This window comes from Pinus tabuliformis, chromosome 7 (assembly GCF_031772625.1).
Source record: "Pinus tabuliformis cultivar Carrire ecotype Pingquan chromosome 7, CPIR1, whole genome shotgun sequence".
NCBI lineage: Eukaryota > Viridiplantae > Streptophyta > Pinopsida > Pinales > Pinaceae > Pinus > Pinus tabuliformis.
This window is the reverse complement of record NC_142293.1, coordinates 968570144-968586285: the sequence shown is the minus strand read 5'-3', so window position 1 is coordinate 968586285 and position 16142 is coordinate 968570144. Positions and strand designations below refer to the sequence as shown.

Below are 16142 nucleotides of genomic sequence, written 5' to 3'. Positions count from 1 at the left end.
GAAACTAGCCTACCCAAAAGAGAATTTCCTTAGCAATTAGACCTCACAGTTTGAGAGAAATCTCTTGGCTGAAACCCCGGAAAATCCTTTTGGCAGCTCCTCAGCACAAAATTGCTCTGCAACACCAGCGTTTGCCCAAAGTGGACTGCGTCAGCCCCTCTCTGTCTCATGCTGGCCCTGCGTCAGCCCCAGGAGGCCCTGCGTCAGCTTTGGGAGCCTCTGCGTCAGTTGTGTTGGCCGCTCTGGTGCTCTACGTTGCACTTGGCTGCCTCTGCATGGCCTTGCGTGAGCCCTTGCTGGCTCTGCGTCACTCTCCTTGGCTGCTGCGCTGCTCTCTCGACACACTCTCTGCCTTCTTAGTTTCTATGTACTTAGTGCCCCTCAGCTGCTCTCCCGAACACGGATTCTACCTCTCTTAGCAAACCCCACTCTAGAGAATAGAATGACTGATCATCTGGTGTATCCTCCAAGTGACCCTCAAGCCTCCTCTTATACTTTTCCTGTTGACATCTCAACGGTCGAGATTAAGTCCCTAATCAACGACTAAGATTATATCTGGCTTGATCCATGTCTTTTGGATCACTCTAACACAGATTCATATTAATACACATTAATATTTTATTTTCCCTAAGTTTAGACTTAGGGACTCCATTAAAAATATTAATTATTTTAATATCTCCTGATTTGTTTAGAATCTGCCCAAACCCTTTCTGGGTATTGGAGATCTCATGTGCCCCAACCACTCCACCAAATTTCGTGGTTAGAGCACATCCGACACTGCCGCAAATCAACATATTTTGATTTCCTGACTCTAGGACAAATCCTAGAAGCACTCAATGGGTGCTTGACCTCTAAATTAAAAGACCTCGAGCATTAAACCCATGCTACAAAAATAACAATAATATTTTTTCTTTTATTTTATAGTATACAAGACTCAAAAGTGCATTTCATATTTATGAACACCGAACCTAGTTACACATTTTTCAACAGGAGGGAGCAATCGTGGTACATGAGTTACCCAACTTTTGTTTTACCACCCTTCTTCATATGGCTTTTGCCTTTTATTGATTTTTCCTTTGTAACTGCTTGGGGTTCCAGGGAAAGAGAGCATGATGTGTAAGATATAATAGTGAATATCCCCTTTAGGTTGGGCAGTTCATCGCCCACCAGCGGTTGGGACAATCATGGGTTCCTTAATGATGCAGGGGGCCAATATAAGGGGAGGAAAGATGCATTTAGGTGGGTTTTTTAGGATAGAGCATTGCTTGATGAGGTGGAGGATGCCTTTGTAGAGTTTTCCACTGGCACTGGTTGATTTGCAGGATATGATGTGATTAGAGACAGGGGGGCTAAGAAGCCCTATTCTTGGTGGGAAAATCATGGGGCAACAAGCCCTCCTTTTTAGCAGTTAGCCATGAGGCTCCTCTCTCAGGTGACTTCATCCTCTTGTTGCGAGCGGAATTGGAGCACATATGGGAATTTGTATAGTGTGAAGAAGAGCAGGCTTGAGCAATCCAGGGCAGAGACAATGGTGTATGTGCACACCAACCTTCGTCTTATTTACAAGCAGAGGGAAGAGTGGTTGAGGGGAAAGACAAAGATGTGGGATGTCTTTCTTAATGATATGGGTCTGGATAGCAGTGTTGAGTTGGCATTGGCCAACATGGATCTCAATGATCTAGTGCTAGAACCTGTTAGATTTGATGACAGTGATATTTTAGAGGGGTCATCCTCCACACCAGCAGATGCAGAGGTGACTATGGATATAGGGGAAGAGGAGGATGCAGAGGAGAGCAGTGGTGACCATGATGATGAGGACATTGATGTTGATTCTGATGATGACTATGAGGATTGATGACTCATGAGTCAAGGGCTACCTATTGCCTTGAGGCTTGTGTACCTGTAGTTGTTTTATATTTTATATTTCTATTTGCCATTGGCATTGCACTACCTATGTAACACATTTTGATTTGATGACTAAATGAGAAAACTACAACTGTCAGTGTCTTTATCTTACTATCTTGTAGTTGTAAGTTGTCTTTCATTTATGTATCATGATTTATGTGACCATTGACATGTATTTGAATTTTGTATGTACTATGCATCCTATAATGTTACTAACTTACTTTGTAAACAGTAAAACTAACATCTAGATGAAGATCTATGTTTGAAATCAATGAATTTGTATCATTAATGAGAATTTGTGTAAGAAATATCTAATTTTTAATATATATATATATATATATATATATATTAATAAAATAATATATAACGAATCCTACGTGTCCTATTCTGGGGGGTCAACATGTCTGAATCCGACACTCGAATCCCCGTATCCTACGAATCCCGAATCCCCGTGTCAGGTGACTTAGGCTATCACTTTTGGGAAACGCTGCTTTTGCATATTCTACAAGTAAACATCGTTGACATAGATCATCGTGCTCATTGCCAAGAGATGGAACTCCAATTACAATCTCTTTGAGCATCCTGAGTGCTTCATGGTGCAAGTGTCCCATCCTCGTATGCCATAGTTCATTCAACTCCTTTCTACTGTTGTTATCACTGCGTATCAGTGCCATTGGAGAATCAATCTGCAATCCATATAGCCTGTTGCTTCGAGCTCCAATCTGTCTCGCCTTCTTCTAGGTAGGATGCTTGACATATACTTTCTTTTGCACAAAGTATACATCGTATCCCTTGTCCTGCAATTGGGACACTGAAATTAGGTTCATACCTAATCCTGGCACATGTAGTACATTCGTGGCACTAGTATTGGTTCCTGCTTTCGTCTGAAAATCTATGGTGCCTCTCCCTACTGAGTACACTTAGTTTTGTTGCCCATAGTGATCTGCAAGTCCATTTGCTCCTCTTGAGAGCTCGAGAAATATTCCCTTACTCCAGTCATGTGAGATGAAGCTTCGCTGTCAATATACCAAACACTAGCCAAAGCCAATCCTGAAAGACAAGCAGACTCATCTTCCATTCTGGAAGATATTTCTAAGACTTCTTGGTTATCCATAATTTTCTGTGCTATTTTCTTCCCAACATTGAATTTGCTGCTCTGCGTGGAAACTGCTACGCTGCTTCCTCCGCCTCTAACGAATCTCGATCCAAAAACTTTTATTCTCTGTCGGCTCACTCAGAGAATTTTTTTTCCACGAAAAATTGCTCACTTAGCAAAAGGATTGCGCAACCTTTGTGGGGTTTCGAACCACTGCCTAAGCAGTGTTTTCTAAATCCTTCTTCCATCTACAACTGAGTTCTTCCTGCTTTACTAGTCCTTTGATACCATGTGAAAATTCGGTGATCCTGAATCCTTGTTGCAGTAACAAATAATATTTCTTCTATTTGTTAAATAATAAATTACTTAACAAATTATTTGCAATTTTCTACGACAAATATCAAAATATGTACACTATAGCCTTGACAAATAAAATTGTATGGAAAATAAATACAAGGAAAATGCTAGCACATATATAACCAAAGTGACAAATTTATTTTGGACAATTGTCCTCGAAAAAACCCAATGTGGGAAAACTGGTGCAACAGATGAGGTTTTCTTTTATTAATGTTCAGCAATAATTTCTATACAAGACAAACTAGAGGAAGAATCACTAAGAGAAATTTACTGGTGAATTTCTCACACTCCACAGCGTATTCTGACCCTGAATAGGACCTCCTGCCTCTTTCGCTGGCCCTTCTGCATCACTCTTTGCGCAGTGACTACGTAGGCCCTACATCAAGCCGTCTGTTGCACTGCCCTGCGTCACTCCTTTGTGTAGCCTCCTCCAGATTTGTCCTGCACCCTCAGACTATGCTAATGCCCTCTCTCTCCCACTTGCAACTCACTCTTTGACTCGATTTTCTCTTGCTGAACTTCAACCACTGAGAAAATCAATCTGCTTGAACAACTGAGAATCTGCCCTAGTGTGTTCTCCATCTACTCATCGGCTTCTTCTTATAATCTTCTGTTGGAGCACCAACGGTCAAGATTAAAACATAATCGATGGCTAAGATTAACTAGAAATCAATCCATGTCTTCTTCTAGAAGATTCTCACCATGAATTAATTAATACCCTTTAATTAACCAAATTTCCTAAGTTTAGACTTAGGGAACCATTTAAAAAAATTAATTATTTTAGTTAAGTCGTCTCTAGGTGGAATTTCCTGAAACGATTTTTGGGTTTTGGAGAATACATGGATTCTAGCCTCTACACAAAATTTCGTGGCTAGAACACATTCGATGCTACAAAAATCAACAATAGGGTCAAAACAACATCTTCAAGTGAGAATAATTTCTTTGATCCTTTCCCCACCTTGTCTAGGGTAAGAACGTCATTGGTTGCTACATTCTTTCCTCATACCCTAGACTGGGTCCACTTGGCCTTGTGTGGTCCCGCTACTTTGAAAAACCATTCTTCAAGAACCATCCGGGATACCAAGTCTAACAAGGATTTTAGGGATTGGGAAACTCCTTCACAAGTTTTATCCCATAAACCTAACCCTCTAATCCTCTCTTCCTTTCCCTAGAATACATAGTACCTTGCTTAGAAAGCAAGCAAGCTCCATCCTTCAAACTCTTCTAGGAAAGGGTTTAGTTGAGTCACTCATATCTATTGACTTATCTTTCATTGGTGACAACATACATACCGGTCTCCTCCCATCGGTGAAAGTCCGTTAATAGAAGGGAGCCTTAGCTGAGGTGACAATGGGCTAAGTCTCCATTTGTTGCCCTTGGCCTAGCATTTGCCCTTTAGGGATCCCCCTTAGGTCCCCTGCTAGTTTGAGTGATAATTGGGACAATGTTGACCAAACCTTTGACTATCTTTGACTTGGAATTATCTCTATTTTGGAAGGCTGAATTGATTGGACAAAGGATCGAACTTTTCTGGGCGAGTTGGCCTACACTGACTGCAGACTTTGACCACAGTTGATCACAAATTTGCTAAAGTTTGACTGCAAATTTTATCTCTCCTTTGAGCAAGTTTTTGGAGGCTACTTTGACAGGGTTTGACTAAGGAAAGAAGGGCGAGTTCCTTGACTATTTGAATGAGTCTTTTGATGCCTAATTTGACCGTTGACCAAGATTGGTTAGGGTACAATTGACTGTTGTTGACTTTTACAAAATTTGCAGATTTGACTTGTTGACCAGATTTGACTTTTGGGCTTATCTTTGACTAGATATTAGTTACTTGATATTGGTTGGTCAAAGGCTTGACTTTGACTCTTTGTTGATGAACTTGAATAGTGTATCTCTCTATTGCACATTTGATGACAATCTAATAGAAGAAGAATTTGGAAAGGGTTTGCCTCCTTGTGGGGTTTTTCCTTGGTGTTTGACCAAATACTATGTCTCTATTGTTCTTCGTTGTCTTCTATTGTACATTGGTTTACTATTCTATCTACAATTGCTTATTGTTGTTGGAAGATTGAATTATATTGAATAAATTGATTGCTAATTGAAGAAGAATTGATATAAGTGATTGTGTTAAGCATAGAACACTGGAAAATTAACGGATGTTTTGGGACTGTTACCCACCATTTTGTGGGCGATACCCCTAGGAGAAATCTTTTTTCCAAGATGGTCCTCAACTGGTAGCCAACAACCCCTTGTAGCTACGAACTAGCTCGTTGTACCACTTCTTCGCCACCTGAGCCAGCCATGTGGTCCCTCACCCATTTGCCATGATCAAATGTTTGAAGGTGGGCCTCTTGAACCTAAAGGTTTGCCTTCTCATTTGGTAATGGAATATTGTAGTTTGCTTATCATCGACACTTATAGGCATGGATTAATGGGGGGATTCGATAGAAAGAATGGGCTAGGTCTGTGCTCTTGAGTCTTGTCCCCTAGACCCCTTTTGGATATTAACCTTGGATTCTAGTCCTGTGGATCTCTTTTACTGACCAGTTGGCTTTAGGGATGGTATTTCATGGAAAACCTTGATTTTGGTTGCGTGGTCCCACTCCCTCATCCACATATATTGCCCCCTTTCCGCTTATTATAACCCCATTCATCATCTCTCCCACGTGGGTTCGCATAGGGCTAACTCTCCCCTTCCCCTTGCCCACACCTTGGGTCAGGCCTAGAACGATGCCCGGAGGTTGATGCAGCTAAAATGAAAAGTAAAAGCATAATTGGCCACATTCAACAGGAAAATGTACCACAAAATGCAAAAGATGGTCGAGACAAACACATTTAGCACGTGAACAAAAGTCAATAGATGAGCTCTACCCCATCATCATGGCCATAACCCTGTTTCCTACAAGCTTTATGATCCTCCTTCATCATATAGGAACCCATGATTTTCCCAACTCCTGGTGGGCAATGAATCGCCCTACCTTAAAGGGGGTATCCACTACTATATCTCACACATCATGCTCTCACCCCTTGAGCCCCGAGCAGTGAATTAAAGAAAAATCATAAAAGGCAAAAGGCATATAAAGAAGGGTGGAGAAATCAAAGCTGGGGCACCTCATGTACCACGATTGCTCGCTCCTGTACATTATATACCCAAGTGTGGGCTCCCCTTTCACTAGCTACCCTTGTGCCCCAACATGTGGCCCAGGGCTGCCCCTTTTCATTCCCTACTCCATTCATCTTTTTATCACATGCCACCACCTTTTAAAGGATGTACCTTGGACATATTATCCCCTTTAGAAGTAGAAACCACCTAATGGGATACTTGGTTAACCCCATTTGGAACTTGGAGACATTAGCACTTGCCAAAGCCCATTACGAAAGGGCAGGCCATTATGAAGGCCCCACTTGTGATCCATTGTTTGTAAGCTCTTTTACTCGATTTCTTTGATGACTTGTTGTATTGGAAGGCTAGGGGACGCATTGGATCTTATGCAGGATTGCAGGTGGTCTCCATCTTGGGTTTGGTCTTCCTATACGGGGTCCTAACGCTCTAGAGGGCTACATTGGCACATGTAGGGGATGTGTTGAGAGCCATGGGCCTCCACAATAGTAGACACCACTCCATGGATCCCCAGAGATGTTCAGAGATTGCTTAAGATTCTCTTTTTGGACGAGGAAGATACACCTAGTTCACCTTTGCCCAACCTGCCCCATAGTTGTACCATGCACTTGGAAGATGACCCAGGACTTGTACGCTGATGTGGCATCACTTACACCATCATTTGAGTCCTTACAGATGGTCTATAGGTGTTTTTGACTTGGAGACCCATGAGGTCACTTTTGTGCCCTTACAGCCATTGGGAGCACCATAGGTTTATTATGTGGAGAATAAGGGGCCAACCCCTTGTACATTACTTTAGGAAGTCTAACTCATAATTTTGGCACTTATGGACTTCATCAGGCCTCTTAGAGAGCCCAACAACATGCATTATTGATCATTCGACCTCTTGGGAGGCTTATTATTTTATTTATGAACTAGTTTGGTGGGCTTGTCACCAATAGATAGTTATTTGTACATTATTTTAGTTGATGGGCTAATGTAGGTTCAAATTTGGTAATTCGAACTCCTAATGAGTGTATAAATAGGAGAGACATGAATTCATTTGTATCATCACTTGGATTGGATCTCTTGATGAAAGATAAGCCTATACACTGCTCCAAATGAGGGGTTTGATGATGGTGCTTGCCCTCCCAAGTCTCAAAGGTGAGACAAACCTCCTCGGGGCCTTGGATCAACCACCATGATCATGCTAAGCCGACAGGGGCATATTGGTCCAAGTGTGCCATCTCGCGAATAATGTGGGGCAAAGAACAAATTGTTGAAGGTGCTGAGGGTTCCCATGGCATGAAATTATGCTCTAACACATGATGGAGTCCCATGGCTCTAACGCATCCCCTAGGGTTGTCAATATGATTGTAATGTTCCTAAACAGGAATATAAGTGATATACAAAGCATCTAAACAATCCAACAATTAGAAACACGAAATATACATTAAGCACCCATGGAAACATTGGAAATAGAGAACTGTTGAGCCATTTTATTACTTCTTTGGAAGAAAATACAATGGTAAAATAAAATGGTGCACCCGGGCTTGTCTTAATGGACAAGCATGACAAAACCTAGGTGAGAAAATGTTGAACTGAAGGTTGCTACCACTACTGCACCATACTGAATTGCGCTACCCCAGAAAACTATGTTGTCTGCTGACTTCGAAGGGTTGGAATCATTGCTTTCCGTCCTCAGAAAATTATGAGATTTCAACTCCTTGCTCCTTGGCCTAAACCCAGAAAAACCGACGAAGGGATTGGCCAAATGTTGACCTCAGAATTTTGGCCCAAATTCCCCTTGGCTTCTCTAGCTGTTGGCTCAATTGGGATCCCTGTTTGACCCCTTAGATCTACCTAAAAATTCTATAAAATTAGGTGTGTGATCCTTGCCCAAAACCCAAAAAAACTAGAAAGGAATTTGGCTGGTTTAGACTTCAGAAATTCGACCCCCACTTGGAGCCTAGCTTCAACTGCAACTATCAAACTTGGCCTGCTGGAATTTGACTGTAAATCCGACTGGAAATGGACCCAAAGTGCTGGGCTGACCTCTGCTATCAATCCCCTGACTTCCTGGATGGGCTTCCGGCCTATGGCACCTGCTCCTTAGCTCCACGAAATTGCTGGACTGGCCCTCTGCGCTGTCTCCAACCCTAGTAATTCGAACTGCTGGGATGCTGGCTCTGCTTGCTCTAAAACTCACAAGAAAGGTTGGCCCTTTGCTGCTCTCCCATTCCTCTAACTCTCATGTCAAATGCTTGATCACTGATAGCTCCAAACTCCCCCGGCGTATTCTCCAGCTAGCAAGAAATATGTACTCCCTGTTGTGGATGAATGGTAGTGCTGTAACATACTCCCGGACCTCCTGAAATACTTATGGAACTGCCTCTCTAGGGCAGGCATGGATGGTCCCCCGAATTAGAGGTTGAATCTCCCGCTTGAGAGATTCGTGGCTAAACAGCGGGTTGACTTAGCTAAACAGCAAAGCGAACAGTTAAGTAATTTTGATTGCAAGGTGTAAGAATGCATTCAAAATGAGAGTTGCTCCCTCCTTATAACTCCTTGGGCCTCCCTAGCTCCTCCATCCACCTATTCGACTTTTCCTCCAAGCTATTCGAATGGGCCAATTCGAACTCCCATGTGGGTGGCCCCACATTCCACTAGCAACACAATAAAGTCGAATTGCCTCCTAAGTCCCTAAGTCGAAAATGATGGGTTCTCTTCCTTAGCCAAAATTGTGCAAAATTCTGTAGCAGCACCTTGTTACAAATGTATTTGAGAAGGGACATGACAGTCCTCCCCTCCCAAATGTTGCTTGCCCTCAAGCAACCTGAAAGCTGGGTGCTCCAAAATGTGCTCACCTTCCCAGGTGGCATCCTCATCCGGCAAGCTCCTCCAAGCACCAAAAATCGCTTGTCCTCAAGCAATGCCTAAGCAAGCATCCTCTCTAACTGTTTCTCCTCACTATCATTGCAAAATGTGCTAGGTTCCCAAATGTGCCACTCGATCGTGCCTGACCTCTGCACTTTCCTAATATGAAAGAATCCTTCAATACGAGTATCCCAGGCAATCCTGTCAAACATGAAGTTCCCCTCACTCTACTCACTATCCCGCCTAACGAAAGTACCAGAAGTCCCCTGCTCCATTAGTGAATTGCTAAAGCCTAATAGAAGATCTGTATGATCTCCCCCTGCAGTAGTCGACGCATCACTAAAGGTTATGGAGCTGTGAAGAGTTGTGATGCCCCAGTTCCCTGCTAGTCCCAAAGTGGTGCCACCATGCTAACGCTGCGCTACTCTGACTATGTCATACTCCTTGTCGTGCGCAGTCAATCTCCTCCTCTCTTGGAACTCGATGGTGGAATACTGAATGAGGCGAGACACATCTTGCCTAGGCATCTCCATGGCACCAAGGCCTACCCTTCTAAATCTAACTCCGAACCTATGCAACAACAGAGAATGTCTGCCTCCCCATATGATGAAACCCTCTGTGAAGCCCCATGTGTCATCCCTAGAGCAAACTATATCACTCTCTGCCATGACTCCGCTCATCACGAGTGATCTATCGATCAATTGAATCCCTGTATCCCATAGCCAGACCTATTGCGGCATAGCCCTGTCAATCGATGGAATCCCTCTGATCCTCGTCTCTAGTCCCTGCATGTGATCACTATATAGGCTCCATATACCGTGGGCTAATCAGATGCATGCTAATCTGCCCAGTGCCTGCCACTGTGTAGTACCGATGATCGCTGGAAGCCATGTGTGCCAAAGAGCTACCCCCTGAATGCAACCAAAAGATGGGTATCCGATACTCGTATTCGAATTAGGGTATGTGGATCCCTCCTATCCCTGCCAACCATCTCCCTTGGGTCTGCGATCTGCCCTCTCGATAAGGAGCCAATATAAGTTCTGGAGCTTGGACACATATTGGGAAACTACCTCAGTCGTACTTGGTATCCTTTGCTCATGCATGGTCTCGACATGCCCTGAGAGAAGAGTAACACATGTCTTCCTCGTGACTAGTTCCCTAGTCATAGGCTCGATGATGAACGATATGACACCCTTGCAGATGATCACCTCATCACCCAATTTGTGGCTGTCAACTGACGCAACAACCCAATGCCACTGTTGAAAAGTCTCCCCCCTAATGTGCTGAGTGTAACCCAAATATCTTGGGTGACCTCCTCGTCCTTCGCTGCTCATGCCCGAAGTGTAGAAAGTCGACAACAAAATCGACAGCACCCGTGAGGGATGTAGAAGAGGGTCAGGCGTGTGAGTCCCCGTGAATACCATCAAGTATCGCTCATCTGTGTCCCTGTCGATCCTGGGTGAACTACGCCCAAAGTTATGCTTGGTGTTTCCATCCAAGGGTCTCCCTGGAGGCAACACTCCAAGACCTTGTTCTGCGACGCTATACACCCCTGCATACCACCGATCATCCCAGTATTCCTGGACATGCCACTGTACATTGCGACCTACCCCTGTACACTGTTGGATACCCTCGGCTATGGATATGCCATCCTGTATTGGCCTGTGTCCCGCCTGTGCCACTGTATCTGTCACTCCCCACATGTACTCCATGCGATGTGAGGCACTCCCACTCCATAACGCAGTCCAACATACTACGACACACCACCCTGCATCTCCATGCTCCTCTTCAAGCCCCTGCTCCTCGCTCCATAGCCCCGCATGCCACTAGATGCTATGGCCTAACATTGGGTCTATATGCATCAGACTGCACCCCTCTACATAACACTAGACCCTATGACATAACTTTGTGAGTCCTGTGTACCACTTCCCATTTTCGTACCACCTTGTAACATACAATATCCTACATGGGCCAAAATATCCACCTCTCTACTAGTACACCCTCCATGATGTGGGCTACATCCCCCATTTGCTCTAAAAGACCTGAGCAACCCGACTCCCCGCATGCTAACGGAAATGACACTACTGCACTTATGCTTAGTAGTCCCTGTGTCCCATATGTTAGTAAGAGAACACTCTCTCCATAGCATGCCCTGTCTGATAGCCTATTGATGCCGCCTCCTCCTACCAACTCCTGCCAGAGTAAGCTAGTCACCCTGTGACTCCACGCACTGTCAATATGCCAAGACAACTCATGAAATCTGTCTGCTCGCCTGTCAAACCATCCTGTCACTAGTGTTGACTGGGGCTCTAATGGAGATCTGAAAATGTGGGTGCGCTCAAGCGTCAAGTCCATCACGTAGCTACTACCATCACCTACCAGCTCTATGATGTGATGGAAAATCCCACCTGGATCCCAAAAACAGTTTGGCCCTCGAGTCCCTCTGGTAATCCATGGCCTCTGCTGACATGTGGCCATGGATGTATCCAACCGCCTAACCTGCTCCATCGAGTACCATCTCAGTACCTCTCGCCATCCAATCCCAAGGGAGAGATCGAATGTGTAATCCTCTGTGGAAGGAACAAGCCCTCCAAGCTGATGTGGTTTCATGCTTAGTTTAGTGTTGCTAACCTGTCCACCCCCTCGGGTACGTCTAGACAACTCGGCCTCCCTCAATCCAACACATAAGGGGTGGGCCTCTGAAGTGAATTATGTTGAAAACCCAACATGGGGCCTCTATGCTACCCCTCATCCATGGCTAGCCCAAGAGATGGCTACACATCCTCCTCCATCATGGCCTCGACATGAGCCTTCCACTGATCCCCACCCGATGTGCATGATATGCTCACTAGTCAGCTGTAGTCGACTGTCATTTGGCAACTCCGTCATAGATCCAAAGGCCTTTGTACCTATCGGCTCCTCAACAACAGTGGAGCTGTCTTCCAACACTTCATCAACTTGTGGTGCGTTGTTATCACCTGAGAACTTGGTCACAACCCTGAATACCTCATCAATGGATGACTCCTCATGAATTGGTGCATGCTTAACTGTCTCCTTGCCAACCATGGCCCCTTCAACTACTCTTTCATCTTTTTCTTTAATACTTCTCATCATCCATGCAAAATCCCACTGAATCTCCATTGATTTGTGCATACCCCTTAGTTCACAAAATTCCCAAAAAGAGAGGGATGCATGAATGCCATAACCCCATGACTGGTATGCCCTCTAGTTCTCGCCCAATAACTCCACATCAGCTGCAATCATGTTTGGAGTCCCAACTGAGGAATGAATCAACTTCTTCCCCACATCAATCATCATTTGTTGTACCCTCACCACCTCATTCCAGGTGATCGCCATGTTGTTTGATTCTAATCTTTCCCGTAGGTTGAGCCAAGATTATGGCTCTGATACCACTCTAATGTTCCTAAACAGGAATATAAGTGATATACAAAGCATGCAAACAATCCAACAATCATAAAAACGAAATATACATTAAGCACCCATGGAAACACTGGAAATATAGAACTGTTGAGCCATTTTATTACTTCTTCGGGATTAAATAAAATGGTGCACGTGGGCTTGTCTCAATGGACAAGCATGACAAAACCCAGGTGAGAAAATGCTGAACTGAAGGCTGCTACAATCGTTGCACCAAACTGAATTGCACTGCCCTAGAAAACTGTTTTGTTTGCTGACTTCGAAGGGCTAGAATCACTGCTTCCCATGCTTAGAAAATTATGAGATTTCAGCTCCTGGCTCCTTGGCCTAACCCCCAAAAAACCCACGAAGGGATTGGCCAAATGTTGACCTCGGAATTTTGGCCTAAATTCCCCTTAACTCCTCTAGCTGCTGGCTCAGTTGGGACCCCTGTTTGACCCCTTAGATCTGCCCAGGAAATTCTATAAAATTAGGAGTGTGATCCTTGCCCAAAACCCAAAAAAACCCAGAAAGGAATTTGTCTAGTTTAGACTTCGGAATATCGAACCCCCCTTGGAGCTTAGCTTCAGCTGCGACTGCCAAACTCGGCTTGTAAATCCTACCGGAAATGGACCAAAAGTGCTGGTCTGACCTCTGCTATCAATCCCCGACTTCTTCGATTGGCTTCCGATCTATGGCTCCTGCTCCTTAGCTCCACGAAATTGTTGGACTGGCCCTTTGCACTGTCCCCAAGACTAGTAATTCGAACTGCTAGGATGCTAGCTCTGTTGGCTCCGATATTCACAAGAAAGACTGGCCCTTTGCTGCTCCCCCAATCCTCTAACTTTCCCGACAAATGCTTGATCATTGATAGCTCCAAACTCCCCCTGCGTATTCTCCAACCAGCAAGAAATATGCACTCCCTGTTGTTGATGAATGGTAGTGCTGTAACATACTTCAAAAGCTCCTAAAATACTTATGGAACTGCCTCTCTAGGGTGGGCATGGATGATCCCTTGAAGTAGAGGTTGAATCTCTCGCTTGAGATATTCGTGGCTAAACAACGATTGACTCAGCTAAACAACAGAGCGAACATTCTAGTAATTTTGATTGCAAGGTGTAAGAATGCATCCAAAATGAGAGCGTCTCCCTCCTTATAACTCCTTGGGCCTCCCTAGCCTCATGTGGGCCCCTCCATCCACCTATTCGACTTCTCCTCCAAGCTATTCAAATGGGCCAATTCGAACTCCCATGTGGGTGGCCCCCACATTCTACTAGCAACCAAATAAAGTCAAATTGCCTCCTAAGTCCTTAATTCAAAATTTTGTAGAAGCACCCTGTTACAAATGTATTTGAGAAGGGGCATGACAATGATCCTCTGGTGGCCTTGGGCCCCAGTTAAGGTGTCCAACCCATGATGAAACCACCTGCTAATTACATATAAGATCCAATGCGTGTCCTCACCATTAGGTAAAATAATTCATTAGTGCATCTAAGTGAACCAAGTTTGTTAATCAAGGGCACATTGAGACTTCATAATGGGCTTCCCTTCCAAATTTGGGGCTTTAAGCTTGTAATAGTGTTACCTCCCTAGGTAGGAGTGGCTAATAAACAACCCTATTAGGTGTTCCCGGCCCCTAAGGGGAAAGACATGTCCAAGGTATATCCTTCAATTGATAGGGGTCATGTGAATAATGATGAGATGGATAGGGACATAGGGGTCTTAAAGCCAAATTCCATGGGTTCAAGGATGGTAATGATGAGGGATGTCCACATATTTAGGTGTATGGATGTAGGAGGGAGCAATCATGGATATATGAGTTACCCTGACCTTTTTTTTTCCACCCTTCTTCATCTGCCCTTGTATCACTACTTAGGGCTCCAAGAGATGAGAGCATGCTGCGTTTGATATAAGAAATTATTACCTCCTTTAGGTGGGGTAGTTTATCGCCCACTAGGGGTTGGGATGTGCATGGGTTCCTTAATGATGTTGGAGCACTCATGGGGCCCTAGGGATTAGGGTGATGGCCATAATGATAAGGGGTAGAGCTCATGATTGGCTTTTGCCCACATGCTATTTTAATGTTCCGACCATCTTTTGTATTTTATAATATTCTTTTCTTTTGTTTCTTACTTGTGGCCATGATATGCTTTTAATGTTCTTTTAGCTGCATCAACCTCTGGGGCAACATTTCCAAGCTTGACCCAAAGACGTGGACAAGGGGAGGGGGGTGGACTAACACCTTTTGGACCCAATGGTCATGTGGACCCAAAGAGGGAGGATGATGAAATATGGCTTGTAACATGTGGAGGGGAGAGAAAAATGTGAAATGGGAAAATGGGACCGTGCTACCAAAGTCAGGGTTTTCCAAGTAGTGCCCTTCCTGAAGTTATAAACCACTAGGGCAAATCCCACAAGACTAGGATTGAGGATTAACCCCCCATTTAAGGTGAGGGAACAAAACTACAATCAAAACCCTTCCTTCTAACAACTCATTCAATGATCCATGCCCAAAGTGCCCAAGGAAAAACAAGCATAAGCAACTGATTGCACAATGAAAAACATACCTTTAGGATTGGATTGCCCACCTTCAAGCATATGTTCTCGACAAATGGGCGAGGGGACATATGGCTAGCTCAAGGAGCGGAGATCAAATGGCACAATGTATTGGCTACATTGGTGGCTGTTAGGGGCTGCTGGCTGCACGCTGAAGACAAATCTAGCAGAAAAATTCTCCTATGGTGTCACCCACTTTTGGTGGGTAACAGGATGGGCTCTTATTGTGACAAGGAGAAGGGTTGATGGCTTGGACAAATGCATTCACTTGCAAAATGCATGGTTTTTTCTTTCTTTTGAGTTTTTAGATTAGAACTAGCTATGTAATCAAATCCATGTATTGGTCCTCTCAATTACTCTCTTTTTCTCAAGTTAGTCACATCATCAATTTATGTTTTGGTTTGCTGATTGATACTCTTTTTGGGATACATGTGTTATTAGTTTGTTTCTTGCTGTCTAGTGGATGATGTTGCTTTCATTTGTCATGGACTTAGTAGTTGCATAATTTAGTTACAATCTTCAGCTGTCTGTATTAGTTAAAGTGATCGTTCTAGTTACAAGTATTATATTTACTAGATATGTGATTCTATTTGCATTTTCAGCGTTGGAAGGTAACAATTGTTTTCTGTTAGTTTGTGAAGCTGTGTCTAACTACCAATTTGCATGTTTCAGTATGTTCACAATATGCTGAAGCTGTGAATAGTGCAATTCGAGAGCATAAATCTGTATGGATCTTTTGCCAGTTAAACCATTTTTCATTGAACAAAATTTGCCCCTTAAGAAAAGTTTTGTCTTCTTTTAGTTTCTTTTATGTCTGCTGAAAAATAGGAA

General features: G+C 43.9%; 1 protein-coding gene across 3 annotated transcripts in view; it reads left to right on the top strand.

Moving 5' to 3' along the window:
- LOC149250834 (phosphopantothenate--cysteine ligase 2-like) overlaps positions 1 to 16142 on the top strand; it is a 183552-nt gene that overhangs the window by 117886 nt on the left and 49524 nt on the right. For all 3 annotated transcript variants that reach the window (XM_089459254.1, XM_089459252.1, XM_089459253.1), the window contains exon 6: positions 15984 to 16036. In XM_089459254.1, coding sequence (XP_089315380.1) covers positions 15984 to 16036 — 53 coding nt within the window. The remainder of the gene's footprint in view (positions 1 to 15983; positions 16037 to 16142) is intronic.